Source organism: Alternaria ventricosa (genome assembly GCF_023758065.1).
Source record: "Alternaria ventricosa strain BMP 2768 chromosome Unknown scaffold_2, whole genome shotgun sequence".
Lineage (NCBI taxonomy): Eukaryota > Fungi > Ascomycota > Dothideomycetes > Pleosporales > Pleosporaceae > Alternaria > Alternaria ventricosa.
This window is the reverse complement of record NW_026055682.1, coordinates 2,813,453-2,833,323: the sequence shown is the minus strand read 5'-3', so window position 1 is coordinate 2,833,323 and position 19,871 is coordinate 2,813,453. Positions and strand designations below refer to the sequence as shown.

At 53.8% G+C, this 19,871-nt stretch overlaps 9 protein-coding genes across 9 annotated transcripts; 4 read left to right on the top strand and 5 right to left on the bottom strand.

Moving 5' to 3' along the window:
- Positions 1-1,293: 1,293 nt before the first annotated feature.
- Positions 1,294-1,875, top strand: J4E93_001928 (uncharacterized protein; the record flags this gene model as incomplete). Its single annotated transcript, XM_049339876.1, has 2 exons — positions 1,294-1,302; positions 1,387-1,875. 2 exons carry the CDS (start codon positions 1,294-1,296, stop codon positions 1,873-1,875), a joined length of 498 nt encoding a protein of 165 aa, XP_049203833.1.
- A 327-nt stretch (positions 1,876-2,202) lies between these two features.
- J4E93_001927 (uncharacterized protein) lies at positions 2,203-3,983 on the bottom strand (the record flags this gene model as incomplete). Its single annotated transcript, XM_049339875.1, has 3 exons — positions 2,203-2,305; positions 2,454-3,576; positions 3,626-3,983. The coding sequence occupies 3 exons, from the start codon at positions 3,981-3,983 to the stop codon at positions 2,203-2,205; spliced, it is 1,584 nt and encodes a 527-aa protein (XP_049203832.1).
- A 207-nt stretch (positions 3,984-4,190) lies between these two features.
- J4E93_001926 (uncharacterized protein) lies at positions 4,191-5,077 on the top strand (the record flags this gene model as incomplete). The annotated part of the gene is made up of 2 exons (XM_049339874.1): positions 4,191-4,512; positions 4,563-5,077. The coding sequence occupies 2 exons, from the start codon at positions 4,191-4,193 to the stop codon at positions 5,075-5,077; spliced, it is 837 nt and encodes a 278-aa protein (XP_049203831.1).
- A 1,681-nt stretch (positions 5,078-6,758) lies between these two features.
- J4E93_001925 (uncharacterized protein) lies at positions 6,759-8,297 on the top strand (the record flags this gene model as incomplete). The annotated part of the gene is made up of 3 exons (XM_049339873.1): positions 6,759-6,837; positions 6,895-6,947; positions 7,002-8,297. The coding sequence occupies 3 exons, from the start codon at positions 6,759-6,761 to the stop codon at positions 8,295-8,297; spliced, it is 1,428 nt and encodes a 475-aa protein (XP_049203830.1).
- Positions 8,298-8,516: 219 nt separating this feature from the next.
- On the bottom strand, positions 8,517-9,473 carry J4E93_001924 (uncharacterized protein; the record flags this gene model as incomplete). Its single annotated transcript, XM_049339872.1, has 2 exons — positions 8,517-9,138; positions 9,469-9,473. 2 exons carry the CDS (start codon positions 9,471-9,473, stop codon positions 8,517-8,519), a joined length of 627 nt encoding a protein of 208 aa, XP_049203829.1.
- A 56-nt stretch (positions 9,474-9,529) lies between these two features.
- Positions 9,530-10,250, bottom strand: J4E93_001923 (uncharacterized protein; the record flags this gene model as incomplete). Its single annotated transcript, XM_049339871.1, has 2 exons — positions 9,530-10,197; positions 10,244-10,250. The coding sequence occupies 2 exons, from the start codon at positions 10,248-10,250 to the stop codon at positions 9,530-9,532; spliced, it is 675 nt and encodes a 224-aa protein (XP_049203828.1).
- A 1,795-nt stretch (positions 10,251-12,045) lies between these two features.
- J4E93_001922 (uncharacterized protein) lies at positions 12,046-13,499 on the top strand (the record flags this gene model as incomplete). Its single annotated transcript, XM_049339870.1, has 2 exons — positions 12,046-12,052; positions 12,121-13,499. The coding sequence occupies 2 exons, from the start codon at positions 12,046-12,048 to the stop codon at positions 13,497-13,499; spliced, it is 1,386 nt and encodes a 461-aa protein (XP_049203827.1).
- Positions 13,500-18,164: 4,665 nt separating this feature from the next.
- J4E93_001921 (uncharacterized protein) lies at positions 18,165-18,479 on the bottom strand (the record flags this gene model as incomplete). The annotated part of the gene is made up of 2 exons (XM_049339869.1): positions 18,165-18,423; positions 18,472-18,479. The coding sequence occupies 2 exons, from the start codon at positions 18,477-18,479 to the stop codon at positions 18,165-18,167; spliced, it is 267 nt and encodes an 88-aa protein (XP_049203826.1).
- A 703-nt stretch (positions 18,480-19,182) lies between these two features.
- On the bottom strand, positions 19,183-19,586 carry J4E93_001920 (uncharacterized protein; the record flags this gene model as incomplete). The annotated part of the gene is made up of 3 exons (XM_049339868.1): positions 19,183-19,456; positions 19,527-19,532; positions 19,582-19,586. 3 exons carry the CDS (start codon positions 19,584-19,586, stop codon positions 19,183-19,185), a joined length of 285 nt encoding a protein of 94 aa, XP_049203825.1.
- Positions 19,587-19,871: the final 285 nt, after the last annotated feature.

The following is a 19,871-nucleotide window of genomic DNA, read 5'->3' as shown; positions in this document are numbered from 1 at the left end:
CCTGACTCGTCTCTACATTTTTTTAATCTGCTTCCTCACCCTCCCAATTTCGATCTCTTGGGCCCGTAGATCTCTCACAACGGTGGCTAATTGGGGGATTGGACCTTCGACTGCACCTACAAATGTAGATTGCGCAGTACGTAGTGCGGGCGGAACAAGGATACCAAACCATCTGAGAGGATCTGTAGGCTTTCCGACAGATCCGGTTTCTTCTTGGTTGTCCCTTGATCCTTGGGCGGGTTCGTCATCCAAATCGGAAGTAGGGCCTGTTTCTCCTTCTCTAGCTTCTGAACCTGTGGAAGGGAGGCCCGGTCCTTGGACTTCGTTCGCTTGTTCTGTTGATCTCATGTGGTTGTCAAGGCTCGCGTCCTGGCGAGTGGTAGCGGAAGATTTGATGGAAAAATGGGGTCGATCGTTCTTCTTGGTACATCCGTGTTCGGAGACATGGCTGTGGTCTGTCAACAGAGCACATAAGGTAGATAGACATTCCAGAGGATCGTTGTAGCACCCCTGGTAGCTATGAAATCTCGAAGGAAACTGTAGAACTCACACCTTGCGTACACTCTGCATACGTTCGTCATAGCAGTCCTGTCCGTACCGGATCGCAGAGGACGAATTGTAAAAGTTTGCTTGAGCAAGCGACATGTAACCCTTGTTGGCATCAACACCACGTGCCATTAACCAAACGTAAACATTGCTTACCGAGGACAGCTCTGCGGAAAGCTGCTGCATAATGTCGTGATATTCATGCAGTGTATGCAAATAGTGTTCAAGTCGAGTATCCAAAACATCAAGAAGCGCATCTTTATCCCGCCTCGCAGCCATCTCTGCTCGATCCATTGGTGGGTCCTGTGCATCCGCCATGATGTTGCAGTCTTGCATGGATGGGAGTGAAAAAAGAGTGATGTAAGAGGAGCAGTGCGATGGGAGGTCGAGATCAGCCCAGAGCCAGGCTCAGGTCGGCGGGTGCTAAGACGCGGGAACCATACCGCATCGGCGTCTAGCAGCCGGGTAGCTCGCAGCTCGCATATCCGACACGACTGAGCCATTCCCAACTTTCCATCCACCCAACCACCCGCCATGTCGAAACCAAATCCATTCCTCAAGCTTTTCCGGCGATACTACTCACAGCCCGCATCGGCATTCTTCCGCACCGCCCACGCCCGTCCCCCACCCACGCGACCCCAATGTCCGCACACACGCATCCTCTTCCTCCGCTCACAAAGTCGCCGAGTGGGCGGCGGCCCCGGCCTGGACCCAAGTTTCGTCTCGATTCTCGACCGGCCGGCGAAGATGGCGCGAGTAGGAAAACAACATGGGCCCGGCCTAATCATCCTCGCGATAATCCCCGTCACAGCCTTCATACTAGGATGCTGGCAAGTGCAGCGTCTGGGCTGGAAAACCGAATTAGTCGCCCGCTTTGAAGATAGATTGACCTTCCCGCCTCTCGAACTCCCGCTGCGAATCGACCCGGCTGCAATTCAGGATTTTGACTATCGCAGGGTCTATGCGAGGGGCGTGTTGAGACATGATCAGGAAATGTTGATTGGGCCGCGGATTTTGGATGGCGAAGAGGGGTACACGGTTGTTACGCCGCTCGAACGGCGGGATGCGCGCGGCAATGTGCATAAGATATTGGCGTGTAGGGGGTGGATCAAGAAGGACGCTGCGCCGCAGTGGTTTCGCAAGAAGAATGGGGCGTTGCCTGAGGGTGAGGTTACGATTGAGGGCTTGTTGAGGATACCGCCCAAGGGCAACATGTTTACGCCGAAAAACGAGCCGGAAAAGGGAAAGTGGTTCTTTCCCAGTGTCGAGGAGATGGCCGAGTATAGCGGGAGTCAGGCTGTGTGGGTGGAGGAGACGATGAGTAAGTAATCTATCTTTCTTCGATGATGTGATTGGGGTATCTAACTATGACACAGCGCCTGATTTGCTCACAAATTATGAACGTGAACCCAAGGGCGTACCGATTGGTAGGGCGCCCACCGTGAACCTACGAAACAACCACACGCAGTACATCTTCACATGGTACGGTTCGCCGCCTCGCTCTTTTCCTGCAAGCAATCATCTAACTCCAAGTAGGTACGCGCTCAGTTTCGCGACCTCAGTCATGTTTTGGATGGTCGTCAAGAAGCCCATGTCGGGCACCCAACGGAGAGTACGCCACAGCGTTGATTGGTCGTGAGACATTACCGTGCCTTTTCAGTCGTCATCTTCGTCTTCCTCACGGACAGCATTCAATCGTTTCCGTTTATATCTCTTCAACTTGGCCGGACGCTCCATACGCAGCTGCTGAAGTAACTCCCTAGGAAGCATCCTTTGCGCCAGAGAAAACGAGGTACAGGTACCGGTGGTCTTGCGAGTCCTGCTTGAAAGTCAGTGTACCGAACGTATATGTCTGCTATAAGTCTGCACGCCATGTACGCCAAACAGAGTCGAGTAGAGCAGCATACCTCTTCATAAGCGCGATGACATCGCTTTCTTCAATCGTCGTTCGTCCACCGTGCTGTGCATATGCTGCGAGATCTATGCTAATCTGCTCGAAGAAGTCGTTGGTCGTGCGTACGAGTGCGTCGAGTGTTTCCGTATTGAGTTGGGTCTTGCCTCCCTGCGACTTCAAGAAGCTCAAAGTGAGCTTCTTGACAGGCGCGGCTGGAAACGAGGGGAAGCCGATACCGTGTTCGGATACCATGTATTCTTTCGGTTTGCGAACACTCTTCATCTGGGCTACATGTGTTTGCTTGGGCGACTTGGCCTGCAGGCTTCGATCAATTGCAGATTCTTCTTCTCGATAGGCGACTAGTTCGGCGTCGTTGTCTGCAGGGGGATCTGATGCCCAACCTAACATGCCGGCGGTTACTGTTTGGTCTTTGCCGTCGAAAGCAGCAGCTATTCCGTCCTTGTCGTCGCTATTGAGTGAGTCGTAATCATCGGACTGGTGCAGAAGCTCGCCATCCGGCTCTTGTTCGTCTTCTTCCCGCTCGTCTTGAAATGCTTGTACGTCTTCTTGGGCTGGCACACGCATGCGTTCCGGTATCATAAAGCGGAAGGTAGGCTCTTCTAAATCGTCCTCTGCCTCTCCAAATACGCCCAAATCCTCCTCACTCGGCCTTGCGTCTCTTCGCCCGGTCAGTGCTTGTACTGTGGTTTCGTCTCCATCTAGAGCTTCGTCGATTACAGGATCAAAGAGGCCATCTGCGCGCGTGTTGATGAAGGTGCCATCGACCTCGTACTCCTCCTGGACCGCCCCGAGCTCACTTAGGTCGCCGAATCGCTCACTCTGCCTTCCCGTGAACATGAAGCGTGGATCCTCACTGATGGCTCGCCGTCCAAACTCGAGCGATTGTACGGTCCCGCCATCGACGTCGTCTGGTAGGTCTGGTAGGAGAGACTGCCGTGGTGGGGCACTGTGGAAACTATCGTCGTCGTCGTACATGTTCTCCAGGGGCATTGAAAGACGGGGCGCAGGCATGGCAGGGCCGTCTTCGACGTCTGGAAGGTCGAGGGCGGAATGGCGCGTTCGCCGAGGTAGGGCTTGTGGGGAGGGCTGGGCCGGGCGCGGTTCACGAGCGAGGGCTGCATGGACAGTTAGCTAGGTGAGAGATGGCGGCTGCAAGAGCCGTACCTCTGCTAAGATGGCGCAGTATGTCCCGCGGTGTCTCCCTCTGTACGCGGCCGCTTCGTCTCCGGGTGTTTCCTGGCGTCCTTGCCGCATTGGCTCGCTCTCTCAGGGCTCGTATCGCGTGGGGAGTAGTGGGTGCAATCCTGCGCGAAGGAAGAGGGCGAGCTGCGGGTCCGCCCCGCGGTGTCGCGCCCGATGCTGGTGTGCGAAGAGCTGGCGTCCGTCTGCTTGCTGGAGTAGGGCCCACACTAGTGGCCTGGTGGAAGGGTGTCGTGGGCTCCATGGACGCGTCGTTGTCGGGTGTCGGCTGCAAGTCGCGCCGCGGGGGAAGGCGCTGCGTTTTGCGCGCAGACTCGGCCATGGCAAGAGAGGCATGCGAGGGGCGAGGTGGGTGCCCAGGCGGGTGTTGATGGGCGTCAGGGAAACGCGTCGCTTACCAAGGTAACGCGACTTCCCCGGCGTGCATCTGCGCTAGCCGCTTATCGATAGCAGCTGAAGCTCGATGCGCTGCAACTTTTTCCGTCGCGAACTCAGGTGTCGCTCCGTCACACAAAACACTAGTCTCACCATGTCCGACTCGGAATCAGAGGGAGGCGTGCCCCTGATGGAAGCCCAGTTCGATCTTGACGCGTCGTCGAAGAAAAGGAAACGGCAAGCCGAGCCCGAAGCCAGCAAGGACGGCAAAAAAGCAGCCAAGAAGGCCAAACGCAAAGAGAAGAAGAAGCAGAAAGCAAAGGCGATTTCTGAAGACGATCTGGACCAAGGGCTGGGAGTCAATCACGCTTTCGAGCGCATGGATGGTCAGCTTGTTGCCGACTATGTCAACGCACGAACACGGCTTTACGGGAAGGATTTGAGCAGTGTCGAGCTCGAGGACTTGTGGATTTCTGGTGAGTGTTTGAGCGCCCGAGACATATCGTGAAATGCTGACGTCAAGCAGCGCGGACGGTGCAGGACAGTAGCAGCTGGACGGAGCCGCGAACTACAGACAAGCTGCCTGCCTTTCTCAAGAAGCAGGCAGGGACGCTGGAGGCGACGCCATGTAAGCCGCCCGGCGCTCCCCACACGCTTGTAGTGACGGGCTCTGGGATGCGAGCGGCAGACGTCTGCCGATGTCTCAAGTCTGGGCTACCTACCCAGGGAGTCGAGAAGCCCAGCGTGGCCAAGCTGTTTGCAAAGCACCTGAAGCTCGCAGACCAGGTCGCGCATTTGAGCAAGAGCAGAATCGACTACGGGGTTGGGACACCGGATCGGTTGATAGCGCTCTTGCAAGAGGGAGCCTTGTCGACGGCCAACTTGAAACGAGTCGTGGTGGACGTGTCGTACATTGACGGGAAGAAGCGCGGCATTCTCGACATGAGAGAGTTGCACGAGGCCGTGGTCAGGCTGGTGGTGTGCAAGCAGCTGGTGGGCGAGGACAGGCAAGGCGGCGAGGGACTGTTTGTGTGGTATTGAAGCATGTAGGCGTAGCACGAGCCCGTAGCTAGCTAGCACGGCGGATGGCAGGCGTGAGCAGCGTGTTGCACAAGGGTTTCAAGAGGGTACGCGCTCGTCGAGCTTGGTCGCTCCAGCTCCAGCTCGCTTCGTGACCCGCCGCCTGCCAAGCGATAAAACGCCCCCCTACGCTGCAGATAGCTCCCGCGCCTTCACAGAAGCTACCTGCTACCCGCATCGTGCTGCGCAGTCTCGCCGGTGCGTCCTCTACCTCCCACGCGCCGCCTCGCTGCATCTGCATCGTGCCCTGCCCTGCCCTGCCCTGCCCTGCCTGCCTGCCTGCCTGCCCTGCCCTGCCCTGCCCTGCGCCCGACTCGATCCGCTCCACCCTCGCCGCCCCGTTGCTCCGCCGAACCGGGTCCGCCAAAGCCACGCTCCCCGGGCGACACCTCGCGCACCATGGCTGCTCCCGCGACGCAATCGCTCAAGTGCGTCGTGACCGGCGACGGCGCTGTAGGCAAGGTGAGCCTCGCCGCTCCCGCGACAGCCGCGCAGCCTGCTAACCGCGCAGACATGTCTCCTCATCTCGTACACGACCAACGCCTTCCCGGGCGAGTACATCCCCACCGTGTACGCCCGCCCCTCGCTGCACCACGCGTGAGCTAACTCGCCCAGCTTCGACAACTACTCGGCAAATGTCATGGTCGACGGGAAGCCCATAAGCCTGGGGCTGTGGGACACGGCCGGCCAGGAGGACTACGACCGACTGCGCCCGCTCTCGTACCCCCAGACGGACGTGTTCCTCATCTGCTTCTCCATCGTCAGCCCCCCGTCGTTTGACAACGTCAAGGCAAAGGTACCAAGCCGCCCGCCACGCCGCGTGCGCACCCGCTAACCCCCTGCCAGTGGTACCCTGAGATAGATCACCACGCGCCCGGCGTTCCCATTATCCTCGTCGGCACCAAGCTCGATCTGAGGGACGATGAGGCGACCAAGGAGTCGTTGAGGCAGAAGAAGATGGCGCCCATCCAGTACGAGCAGGCCGTCATGGTCGCAAAAGAGATCAAGGCGCAGAAGTACCTCGAGTGCTCCGCCCTCACACAGCGCAACCTGAAGAGTGTCTTTGACGAAGCTATTCGGTACGTTCCCATGTGCTCCCTGCATGACTGTCCTAACCTGCCCCAGCGCCGTCCTCAGCCCCCGTCCCCAGCAGTCGGCGACCAAGAACAAGAAGAAGTGCACCATCCTATAAGCCGATACCAGGGCCCAGGGGCCACGGCTTTGGCCTGATTGGGAAAAGACCAACAACTTGGATATGCCACTCACTCCCGACACTGTACACGGTCGGCATCATTGGGAAGCCCAAGCGGAACGGCGGGACCAAGCAGAAGGGGCACATGCTGTGCAGCACCTTCTGGCTTGATGTTTGGATATAGAGCGAGTCTAGCATTGGCTTATTGCAGCATTACCCTTCTTCGGCGTGGAGGATTCATGGGCTTGGCATTACCGATAGAACTGTTTATTGCATCTTTTCCCTTTGCACATCTCCAACGCCGTGTGAATAAGCCACTGAATGAAGCGGGCGCTGACGGCCGCCGGCCATGCTCGTGCGTCGTCTGGCCACGGTACCACGCGCCGAGCAGGTTCCCAGGCTAATCCCCGCGGTAGTGCAGACATGGAGCCACCACCACCACCCACCAACATGTTCCACCAAGGCAGCCTACAGAGCGGAATCGCGCTTGCCATTCAGGAGCAGAAACTCGTTGCCTGCTTCGTTCGAGGTACGTGACGGTGCACTATCGGAATCTGGGAAGCATCGTGACTGACTAGCTGCGTAGACGACGGCGCCACGAGCCACGAGTGGGAAGGCGAGTGGCTGAAGAGCGGATGGGTACGTTGGGACTCGGCCAGGTTTTCACAACACGCGCTGATGATGCATGTCTAGCTGTCGACTCTGCTCCACCAAAAAGCGGTCGTCCTGCGACTCGAAGCGGGCTCGACCGAAGCCGGTTTTCTGGCTGCCTTCTCCGATGTCTCGAGCGTGCCCACTTTCGTCGTCATCCAGAACGGCCAACTCCAAGTTCAACTCAAGAACGACGCCACGAGAGATGACTTTATCAACTCAATCCGACGCGTCCTGGGAGCGAATCCCATCCCAGCCTCCAACGCAGCACCAACCTCTCCCCCACAAGCAAGCACACCAGAACCTACGAATAGTATAGCGAATGCTGCAGCCGAAGACGACCTGTATGGCCTCCCCGAAACCTCACTACCCACCCTCACGTCCAACACACCAGGCAAGCAAAAAGCCACAGGCTCCCAGCACCCCACTCTCCCATCCACATCCGCCACCAAAGCCCAACAAGAAGCCCGCGACGCCCTGCGAAAGAAGAAACGAGAAGATGCCGAAGAGTTAGCCCGTATAAAAGCACGAATAGAAGCCGACAAAGCAGCGCGCAAAGTAGATGCCGAATTGCGCAAAGCAGAACGCGAGAAGGAGAGGAACAAGGGCGCACTACGAGCCCCCGACACATCACAGCCAGTGCCAACGTCCTCGCGAGGCACCAACTCCAAAACCGTCGCTCTCAATGTTCGTTTGTTCGATGGCCGCACCATTCGCTCTACATTCCCTCGCTCCGCCACCCTGCAGACTGACGTGCGGTCCTGGGTTGACACTGAGTTTGGGAAATTGACCCAGGATGACGAGAACATCAACAACAAACAACTGCCTCCTTACTTTTTCCGACATATACTCGCTCCATCGCCCAGTCGTGAGCTCTCTGCCGGCGACGAGGCCGTCGAGTTGGGCGATATTGATCTAGCGCCCAGTGCGACGTTGGTACTGGTGCCAGTAAAGGGTTACTCAGATGCGTATTCCGGGGTCACTGGAGGAGGTATAGCAGGAGCCGCGACGGGCATCGTTGGCGGGGCCTTTGGGCTTCTCACTTCTACTGTTGGCTACGTGGGGAGTACCATCAGCTCCGTTATAGGCTACGGGGCGCAACACGAGCAAGGTGGTGATGGTAGTAGCAGTAACAACCATGGCGGTGGTGGTCGTACCATGGGCAGCAGACCTACCCGGGATCCCAGTCACGATCCTGTGCTGGATCAGGCAACTTCGGGTGGGATGAGGGTAAGAACGCTGGCGGACCAGCGGGCAAGAGATGTACCTCAACAGTTCTATAACGGGAATCAGTTGAGTACTGAACCTAGGCCTGAGGACAACGATAAGCGAGATTGAGGCTGTGGTCTTATTCTCAAGGACATGATGCAAATAAGGTAGATGACCCTAACTCCATCGCCGAGCAGCCAAAAGACGTCTTCCTCGTGCTGACGTGACAAGAGGAGGAGTTCGTGGTGCGTAGGATGGCTGAAAAACAAACGCTTTTGTGTCCTTTCCATCCGGGACTTGCCATCATCCCCTCATCTTCGCTACACGATTAGAGCTGCCATTCGCCATTCAAACAAAAGCCTTTTCTTCATCCACAGACTCCATCAGCCCCGCCGCCTTCAACAGTTCACTATCCACCATGGTCCCTGCAAATGGTACCTGGGGACCCTCAACCTGCGGCTTCCAATCCTCGCGCTTCTCGACCACTTCACCCGCGGCCAGTCCGCCGTGACTCAGCGCCTTGATCTCTAAAGACTCAATCTTCGCCTCCATGCTCTTCACCTTAACTTCCAACTTCACGCGACCCTTGTCTAGCTCTGCAGCATCAGTAGGGCAGGCAGACAAGGCAACTTGTAACTCGGCGAGCCGCTCGCGAGCTTCATCTAGCTCAGCGTGCTCAGACGTCGTCTGCGGCAAGAGATTTTGCAAGTAGAGCCCAGCGTCATTCTCGTGGTCTGAAGATAGTGCAAGAGGATTTTCGGGGCTGGGCTTGGGGGCTTCGGTAAAGATTTGGAGGCCAGGTGGGTTGCGATAGTGGACCGGGTCTTGCGCGACGTCTTGGAAGAAAGAGAGAATGGCATGCTGGGTGGGAGGGTAGGTAAAGATGCATTCACCAACCGAATTGTCGCCGCCCGCGAAGGTAGGGCAGATGACAGCTTGACCCGAGGACCATTCTGTGCTTTCTTCTCCACTAGTAGAGGTTGATGTTGCGGTTGGAGTGGAAGCCCCGGCCGAAGAGGTGACGCTGAGAGCGAGGCTGTGGAAAGCCTTCGTTAGAGCCGAGACTGGGCCTGTAGGAATCGAAGCGTGCCAAGACATGTGCTTGATTGATTGCATGGTTGATGGTGTGTCTGCAGAACAAGGCCCGTTGACTTGTCGATTGTAGTCAGTCGGTAAGTCGACACAGTGCTGGGGGTTGCATGTCAGATCGCTGAATCGCCACTGACGTGTGCGCTGATGCATGAAAGCGCGAATCTGTTCATCTTTGATTTGGGAGTCGTCGTTCAAGGAGTGAATGAACGCCATGGCCGTGATACGGGTACCATACTTGCCGACTATAACAATACGTTAGTGTAAACTCCTCAGGTGAAAGCAGGGCCAGGAGACGTACAGTCGTGCGTGAGCAGGTTCAAGATACTCTCCGTTCCGTCTTCAATAGCGATGACGTAGACTTCTGCGTCGGCTGCAACACGATCGGGGTTGCAGATGACTTCGTCAAAGACAGTCTTGACATGTTTCTTGGCATTTTCATGACCTGGAACACGGTTCTCGTTGTCACGGATGCGGACCATGTCGTGGGCGATTGACTTGCGTGGCATGGCGGACCAACTGCGTAGAGTCATGGCCTGGTCGTACTTGTGCGAGTACAGCAGCTGGCCCGCGTTCAAGACAATCAAAGCAGGAGTGGTAGTCTTGTCTTGGAGAACATGACCATCTTTGAAAATATTCGCGTCCCTTTCAGCGGTGTTGTCAGTGTCCGAGCACTTGACCATCTCCTTGGCAAAGTTGACGACTGAGCCACCGTTGATGCCGAGTTCCCGCTGCAACTGTCTATACGCCAGGATGCCTAGATCTTGCATGGTGTCGTTTACCAGTACAATCAATCGCTTTCGCGTCTTGAGGAGGTCAGGCGGTGGAGCAAGGATAGGTACATGTGGACCATTGGGCTTGGTCATGGCGAAGTCGGGAAGGTGGATGCACTCGAGGCCGAGGTAGGACAGGCGCTTCTCTGCTTCCTTGCGCTGGCAGGCTGTGATGTGTTAGCTGCGAGTGTTTCAATGGAGATTGGAATGTACTTTGCATGGCCTCGCGGCGCACCTCGTTGACGCGCTCATTGTTGGTCGCGTGGTAGACATAGGGCTTCTCGGGGGCGTCGATCATACGGACATGACCTGAGAGGTTGATGAAGAAGCCAAGTTGGTTGAGGTCGGCTGGAAATGATGGATCCGGCTCCAGAGTGTCTTCTATGCGGCGGAACATGCTGACGTAGATGCTTGAGGGCGTCTATGGACCGTAGACAGTGGCGAAGTGAGTTGCTAGAAAACGGCAGCCAGAGCTATTGCGGGAGTAGGGATTGTAGGTGTAATGGCTACGGAAGTCGGCTTTTATCACTGGCGCGGTGGGTAGCCGCTGCCGTCGTTTGTAGCGCGTGGTGAGAGCAAACCGATTAGGAAAGGGTGTCTCGCACGGTGAGACAGCGAGGGGAGGGCAAAGTAGACAGTGAGATGGGTCAACCACGAAGATTTCGCACGCAATGTCTCACAGTGTGCGCCCGAAGAGCGGCCATGTGCAAGGCTACATGTGTAGCCAAAAGTAGGTGGGATTGTACATGGAACCAGTCGGGTTCTCGTAGAAGCACAGCTACCAACTTGCCTTCTTCACGCCCGGCAGGTTCCCCGCGAGAGCGTTTACGCGAAATTGATACTGTAGCATCGTCAGCCCTGCGTCGCGCGAAGAGAAGGCCATGGCATACTCGGCCCATTCTGAAGTCGCTGAAGACACCACGGCCCTTGCCGCCCATTATACACCTGTTCTTGATCTGGGTGTAGCGTGTGTAGCAGTGCATCTGCGAGAGCTGGAGCTGAGCCTGCGCGCGGACTCGTTGCGGAAGCGTGGTATTGCGGATCAGGTATCGCAGAGCTTGTCTGTGTCGTCGTCAGTCGTTGCGCCATGGGAGCGTTAGGTGCAGAGGCGCATGCCGTTCTGGCTCATTCTCCGAGTACACCTTCCGCTTGGTGTGGTCGCGGATATTGCGAATCTTTGCGAAACATCCAATGTCCAGCTTGGCCGCGCGGAATTGAGACATGGTGGCGGTGGGCGGAATGGGTTGAATGTCTGCGAGCACTCGACCATGAGCCACAACCTTGTTCAATCCCGGTGTTCTGCCGCCCGCTGCCCGCTCCCCACCAATCAGCGCAATCCAGCCTCTGACGCTTTCCCTTGCACTATATACTCCAACGCCGCCGAACCGTTCGAGCTCACAGCACTGTTCCTGAACAGTACATGTTGGCAATCTAGTCTGCAGCGCTACCCAACGTCCAGCTGGCATGTTTACCGCACATGATGTGAAGGACATCTTCGCCCTCTTCCCTCCGCAAGACACTTCCGATTTTGTTCCGCGGCTTGCGCTATCCTCCAGCGGCCATGCTTTCGTTACGCTCCAGTTTGTCCAGGCTCGTTTCAGAAGCCGCGTGACCAAAGGTGAGCGTTCGTAATCTCTCTTGGCTACATTTGCTGAAGCATGCACCAGAGACACAGCGGATACCGGTTTCCACATTGGCCAACGACCTCGACATAGGTCGATTACTTGTCCATCAACTAGTCCACAGCCACCCCAAGCTATGTTTGTTCAGCGCGGACGAGGAAAGCATTATTCCCATAGATGAGCGAGACACGATAGTCACTCGCCTGTCATCTGGGGGACTGGCATCCAAGGCCGAATTCATTGCCCAGCACCGTGTCTCTTCCAAGAGTCTTGACTTCCTCCTGTCCAGTCAAGATTATAACGTCCTGGAAACTAACGGCTACATCTACACTAAGGCCTATGCTCACAAGATCGCGGACATAGTAAAGAGTATGATTCAAAAGACGGTCGATGATGTCCGGTAAGTGCAGAACTTGCCTTAGATGCATCGCATGCTCACTCTGTACAGGACTCTCAATATCAAACCAGCTGATTTGCCTGACAATCCCCCTACATGGTTCATTCTGCATACTCTCGAGCGACTCTTGCAGTCTGAAAATCTTACTTCCAAGGTCAACATCCAGGAAACTGACGTTAGCGTTTTGTGCACACCCAAGCGATATCTAGAATCCGAACGCGATACCACAGTCTACGATCTGCAGTCCGGCGCTCTTGCCTATCTCGATGTGCAAAGATTCGCCTCCGACTTCATCGAACTTTTCCCGTCTTCCCAAGTCGCATTGTCTTACTTCCAGCAACTCTCAGGCATTGAGGTAATAGACTCTTTCGCTGTATCACTGATCTGGATCTCCAGGTTAGAGCAAGATTGCGTACGCATCCTTGAACAAGAAGGTTGTACCCTTGATGTCACCGAAGTGATTGGCTCCCGTCTTCCACCAACTATAAGGGAGCAGGTGGCCGGCCGAGCCAAGAACTCTATTGTCGCTCACTTCTCCGAGACCACTGGAGGGCTGAAGATAGTGCGCGTCGGCACTCTGATACTCACTGAAAGGCGCCGAGACGGAGCACTCGACGAGCTCGCTGGCTACGCAAAAGAAGCTGCAAAGGCACAATGGCAAAGTCTACACGACGATCCAACCCTAGTGGAAGACGTGAAATTTACTCGAGACAAGATCAAAGACATGATTCCTCCCACAGGCCTTGTTCAGCGCCTTCTCCTCCAACAAAAACCAGTTGAGAAGTTATTAGAAGAGCGCTTCTGGTTCCACGTGTCCTCGTTCGAAACACTGAATGAAGAGGAGTTTGCCATGTACTGGACAGATCGCATGCTCACCCGATATCGGATATACAGCGCCGGCTTAGTTTCAGTCATGGACCAGAAAGTGCACAGCCAGCTTGCTCAGGTCTTTGCAACTTACGCACACAAGGACCTTATACCCGATACTATTGCCAAAGCACGAGCGCAGGGTCTAGTCCTCAGCCGCAAAACAAGAAAGAATGTTACCAAGCTCTCGAGTGTGCTGGAGTCCACGACGCCTCTGGATAATACATCACTATCTTCAGCTTTGGAGAAATTCAACAAAAAACAAGGTATCAACCATCCATCTACAGATTCGCTGGCTGCTGCCAAGCAATCGATGCTCGACGACATGCTTCGCCGAATCAAGAAACAAAAAGCTTCCGACGGCCCCGTACTCTTCTTAACGCTAGTGATCTTGCTCTTCGCAAAGCAGTACGATGGTGTCGTATATGCAACGGGAAAGTTCACACCAAAGCTGTTGAAGTTATTGAAAGGCAAGCTGGAGTATGAGCAGTATGAGCAGCTTGAGAGATGGAAGGAAGCTGCCAAGGCCAATACCTTGAGCGCGGAGGATAGGGAGGGTATGGCCAGGATGGCAGCGACGTGAGATCATTGGTTTCAATGCCTACGACAACTCCAAGATCGCGCTTGTGATCGAATCCGGTACTTTCATTTGGGGGTTACATGCAAATGCTTGTCATGGTCTTTGCGACAGGTTGGCTTGTTCATCTATACCTCAGATAACACTCGGAAGATGGTATACTGGTAGAAACCCACGCTTACCTAGCATTAGAACACTGTTTGAGTCTTTTACGCGGCATCTATAGCCTCACTTCGTCCGAACCCTCTTTTCAACTGCGCACACTGTTTGCACCAAGCGGATGGTGGTACTACTCCCATTTGCGGCTGCGATTTTATCGAACGGCACATCTGATGTTGTTCTTCTCTTGTGCTTGCTTCTTCACTAATCCACAGGTTATCATTCGTCATGATTGAGCACTAAGTAGCGAGTATTGAACAACCACCGGCAGATGGATAATGGTCACAAATCATGTACGACTTGATGCACGTCGTGAAGTTGCCATGAGAAGTCGTACCTTAGCTTTCATGCGCAAGACTACCTGCCTTGCATGTCCCAGAAGCATCGCCTAATGCAACACCCAGCATCTGTGTGTGTCTCTCTCCCTTTGTTTACCTATCCTCGCTTCCCTATACATCCTTCATGAGTTCCTCGAGCTCATCATCATCGTCCCAGTTCCCTCCCCTCCTGTTGACAACAATCTTCTGCTCTTCCTTCTCCTGTTGCTCTGCTACAGCCCCCAGTATCTCTTTGAGCTGATCTTCTGTAACCTTCTGTCGTAATTGGCCAGTCCGCGCAAGCATTATAAGTCTGTTCTCGATGTCGGTTGCGCGCGATTCCTTGACAAGGCGGATACGGCCGAGACGGTCGGCTGCTTCGGGGAGAAGGATTTGTGAGAGGATGGAGGAACGCTGGTCGGCTGATGGGAAGGGTTAGCCCGTGGTTGCTAGTGGACGGCGGGGTTTGGACGAGTGGGCGAAGGGGGAGTGTGTGGTCAAGTGATGCATGTCTGCGCCAGGAGAGATTCTGAAAACGTACCCTCTTGCTGCCTGTAACTCTGCCTTAGTAAGAAACCTTGATCTTCGTGTATAATTGTATTTACTTTCGCGAATCTTGCTCGGCGCCTTCGCCTCCTTGTCCTCCGCTTCCCCCGCCCTGTTGTTGTAACTGCTGCAGGCGCGCGCGTCTTATCTGCTCGAGATCTTCGTCGGACATTTCGGTATTATGTAGAGTATATGAGGGCTCGACGCGAAAGGTTGTTAGAGTAACGGCCTCTGCGGCGCAAGTACTGGTCGAGCAAAAGTGTGTTTATGCAGGGAAGTTCGCGGGTTGCTAGGGCACGGTCCCAATCGCACACCCCCCACTCCCTAGGTAGCTTGTCAGACACCTCAACCAAGAGGAGAATGCGATCTTGACTAAGACTGGGGCCTGGTCATTGAAGGCGCGCTCTGGTATGCGGGATGATTGAGATAGCTTTGAGGTGCTTCGCTGGAGTGTTGCCCGGCTGGTGTGTCGCCGACGCCCCAAAGATGCTCAGGGTGACGATAAAGCTGCAGCCGTCATCTCACGATGCTTTCTTTACATGTCGATCTTGGATATATTTACGGATGCTCTAATTGCTGTACTCCAGGGTGTGATTAGGAAGACTGAGAGGTGGAACTGACGAAGCTGGCTCAATGTATCGCTGCATTACGAAATTGACGACTGAGATGGACACGCAGTTGGCGTCATGGGCCGTCGCGTCGGACATACTTTTAGTACCAGCTGAAAAAATAGCTCTACATAGCTAGGCTGTGGACAAAGGGCGGAATGATAGAGACAATTTGTCGCTCACGACTTGTGTTTTACGAAGAACGTGTTTGAGAATGACGAACTCAAGTCACGACTGATAGCGTGCGGCTATTCTAGTATGCTTTCAAGTATTCCACTTCGATTAGGCCTCTCGTCTAATCTGATTTCGCAACATCAAGTCCCCGCGCGTTGCTTTCCACATTACGAGGCGGGTATTGACGCTTCTGCGACACCTTCAGCCCGCGGCAAATTTGCTACTACTCCTTAACTTCTCCCCAAACTTCCATAGCATGAACGGCGCTGGGACACCCAAAGCCAAGGCAATAAAGCCCAGCACGCTATTTCCCCATCCAAAATCCAACTCGTCATACATAGCCGGTGCAAACAACGGAAATCCAAACCCAGCCAACGACCTGAGCACCGTCGCCGCCGCGATAGCACTCGCAGCGTACCGTGTATAGCTGTCAACAAGATAAGTCTGTATACACTGAAACCCCACAATAACACCCGCGCAAAATATCGCAGCACCGATATTAGGCATGATCCAATGTACCTGCGCTTGTGCACTCCAACCATACCAAAAAAGGCCGATTGGAACGAGAAGAGACGCAGGGATCATGATTGGAATGCGAAATTCTGGTTTACCGATGCCGTTGTTGCGTTTCTTTAGGCGGCGGTAGAGGGCGTCATTGAGGGGTGCGGTGATCTGTGTGCCGAGGAAGAAGCCCATGCCCATGGAGATGAAGTTCAAAGAACCAATCCCTATAGTCATGCCATAGCGCGTGACCCATAAGCTGGGGAAGGTCGAGAGCATCAGATACATGAGGCCATATAGGTAGGCCATGTAGCAAGCCAGAACTTGCACAATGGGCTGGGTGATGAGCAGTTTGAACGGCCTTCTCATGGCGATTTTAATAGTTGTTGCAAGCGTTCGATCAGGATTATCGAACTCAGTGTGTAGTTCTTCGCTGCTTGTCTCTTTACGCAGTTTGTTTCGCTTCCACTCAAGGAGCTTTGGTGCGTATGTTTCTTGCAGAAAGAAGAACCCGAGACATTGCACCATTGCTGTGAAGATCGTGGTGGCGTAGAAACACCATCTCCAAGTCGTGTTTTGAGAGATGAAACCACCGGCAATAGGCCCGATAGCCGGGCCCAGTAATGGAGCCAGTGAATAGATTGCTATGGCTCGGCCACGCTGCTCGGGAAGGAAACAATCGCTAAGAACACCCTAGTAAGTCAATTAGCGTTTTATCTTCCAACGGCATTTTTCAGAAAGAGAGTACATACACCACCAATAGCTAATGGTGCAGATCCGCCTAAACCACTGAAGAATCGGAATGCCATGAGCTGGCCAGATGTCTGAGCAAATCCACATCCCAAATTCCAAGCCAAGTAGAACAAGTTTGACAGCTGCAAGACGATGACTCGTCCATAGATCTCCGATAGTGGGCCTAGGAACAGCGGTCCAATTGCATACGCCAGAACGAAGATAGATAAGGTAAGCTGGGCTTCGACTTCATTTGTGATGCCGAATTCAGCACTGATGCTGCTCAGAGCTGGCGAGATCATGGACGAGGATATTGGCGAGACGAGGGTAAAAGAAGAGACAATGATAGTTGCTGCCCATTTCCGCTTCATGGACCCTACCAGCTGTTAGACCACAACTTATCTGTGCTTAGTTGGCGAGACCAAACCTACAGTTCTTTGGATTATGTGGGTCGAACTCTGAATCCCATGTGACCTTATGTATGTTAGATGTTACAGTAGCAGTCAATGTCTGTCAGGTAGAAAATACCAAATTTGGGTCTTTGACGGACCGCGTAGACTTTTGCTTTTCTAAACGTGATAGTGCCACCACATCACGCTCGTATGGAATACCACCCCGTATCTCCTCGTAAGTCGTATTTTCCTCTTGAGCGGTATCGTCTTTTACTTCTTTCCCACCTTTGTCATCGCCGCTGTCGCCGCCGTCGTCGTTGTCACTGGACGAGTTCTCGTCTCGCCTTTCAGTCTCAGTCTTGTGCAATGAACTGGCGTCCTCGTCGACATGGGTTCCCTCGCCATCTTCATGGTGATAAACCGAATGATCGTCTGGGAATTGACTGGACAAGATACGATGTAATGGTGCGTTGTCGAGTCGCCGTTGTCGGGATACTGATCGGCACGTGGATGATCTTTGAGCTCGTGGTCGTCTTGTGCTTTCCATGGTGACGTGAGACTGAGAAGAGGCGTGCACAAAGACTGGGTATGCTGTCAAATACGTGTAGCAGACTATGATTACTAGTGTAGGGCGTGAACTTCCATGTATATAAATATAACTCGTCTGTGTTTTTCAACGATAGAGAAGGTTGTGGTGAGGGAAACAGTGTCGCTATGCCGGCGTTCAAGCTTGGAAAGTGAATAGATACAGAACTTGCATGCGACGAACTTCGCGATTTTGATAGAGTCTGCACGCTCGGTTTTAAGCACGTGTAGGACGAATCTCCGTGGATCGCGTGCCCCACAACGTTGGTCCTTTGATTCAGATACTGTCGGTGCATCGGTAGACATTATTTCCCGAGCGCAGACTGAAAAGGAGTGGATACGGCTAGTCGTGCAGGGTTATCTGGGTGTGGCGTAGAAGCTTGGTAATATTGTAGAGGCCGGTGGTATGGGGTGACGTCAGGGGTTGCTGATTTCCGGCGCTACTGTCGCGTCGTGTAGTGTAGATATATATCCGATGTGGTAACTCCGACCTCGAGCCGAGACGAAGGAAAGTACACAAAAGTATGTACTGAGCTGTTGGTAAACAAAGCATCATCGTGGTAAATATATAGTAGTAAACCGGAGACTGAATTTTGTACGCATCTGATTCGATACATTTCATCCCGTGTTGTATATATGCACATATGGTGGGAGTACTCAATTCACCACTACCAAGGGACGCGGAGTCAATTTTGTGCCATGACTGAACAGGTTATCGGGGTCGTACTTGTGCTTAAGTTCCTCGAGTCGCTTCACGTTTGCGCCGAAGATCTCGTTCGCCTCAACATCGGCAGCTGCATAATTGCCGTACTGACCTACACCACCATCCTTTGACCGTTCCGAGGCAGTTTCTGAGGCTTTTTTGAGAAGGTTTCGTGAGAACGTACGAATTTTGTCGTCGAGTGAAGGATCGAACCTGTGCTCTCTTTAATATTAACTCCTCTGTGGTGCTGATTTGGCTTACCATTTCATCATCACAGCCACATTATAGTAATCGCCACGATTTGAGAAAGCCGTCTTGTCGTTGGAAATCTCCATGACCTTCTTATAAGGAACGGCTTCAAAAAGCATCATGCTTTCGTTCATTCGCTCATGCGACGCCACAAAAGCATTGAACTCAGCGTGAAGCTGCATAGCGAAGTTTGGGTCCATGGGGAGTCTGAAAGCGCCACCACCGAAAAGCTTACGTCCGTCAAAGCCGGCTCCTTGATTAAGAAGGCTATTGAGTTGAGGGTAGGGAATCATGGCGGTCATGTTCGCTATTGGGCCGAGTTCAAATAAGTCGGCGAAGAAGGCGTTTCCTTCTTCTTCGTTACCGTTGTGAAAGATCTGGCAAATTACAACCGAAGCATTCGCCGGTGGTGGGGCAGAGAAGCCCATGAGCATCGCTTGGTTGCCGTCGTTGGTAGTATGAAACTTATTTGCGAACTGAACGACCTGTGGTAGCTTATCCGGAAGGAAAACCAGCGGCCCCGCAAACACATGGCTCCTCTGTTGATAAGCCTGGAATGTGAATGCCGTCACTACTCCAAAATTCTGACCTGCGCCTCGCACAGCCCAGTATAGGTCGGGGTTTGAGGTGGCTGACGCGACAACTTGTTCACCAGAAGCGAGGACAATGTCAACGGACAATAGATTATCTGGAAGATGTCAGTAACGCAGACTTTATCAATACTCATTGATACTGGTTCATGCACATACCAATCGTTAAGCCGTACTTTCCTGTAAGATAACCATAGCCTCCTCCCAGAGTCAAGCCCCCCACGCCGGTATGGTTGACGGTGCCACCTACAGTTGCAAGACCAAACTTGGCAGCCTCAACGTCGACATCTTCCCAGATAGTCCCACCGTCTGCCTTGATTGTTTCGGCATCCACATCGACAATCACCTTGCGCATCTTGGAAAGATCGATGACGATGCCATCTCGGATAGACGCAGCTCCAGACGTGCTGTGGCCTCCCCCTACAGGAAGTGAGTCTTTCTCTCACATGTAACTTGGCTGTACTCTAATGTGCTTACCGCGGACTGTGAAGGGGATTCTGTGCTCGCGTATTTGAGCTAAAACCGCGGAGACGTCATGGGCGGACCGGACTAGGACTACAGCAGCCTTTGCTCGTATAAGTGCGTGAACATGATGCAGAAACATTTGTATAGAAAGACAGAACTAGGGGAACGTACAGCTCGTTTTATGCAGTGCTCACTCCACCTCTCGATGCTCTTTTCGTACTCTTCACCGTCGCCCGGAAGTAGGACTTCAGCAGTCGTGTTGTCGAGTAGCTTCTTCAGCGACGGATAGTCAAAGTCTCCAGACCCCAGGCCCATGTTCATAGTTTCGAAACAACTAAACGATGTTGTATAGTTGGT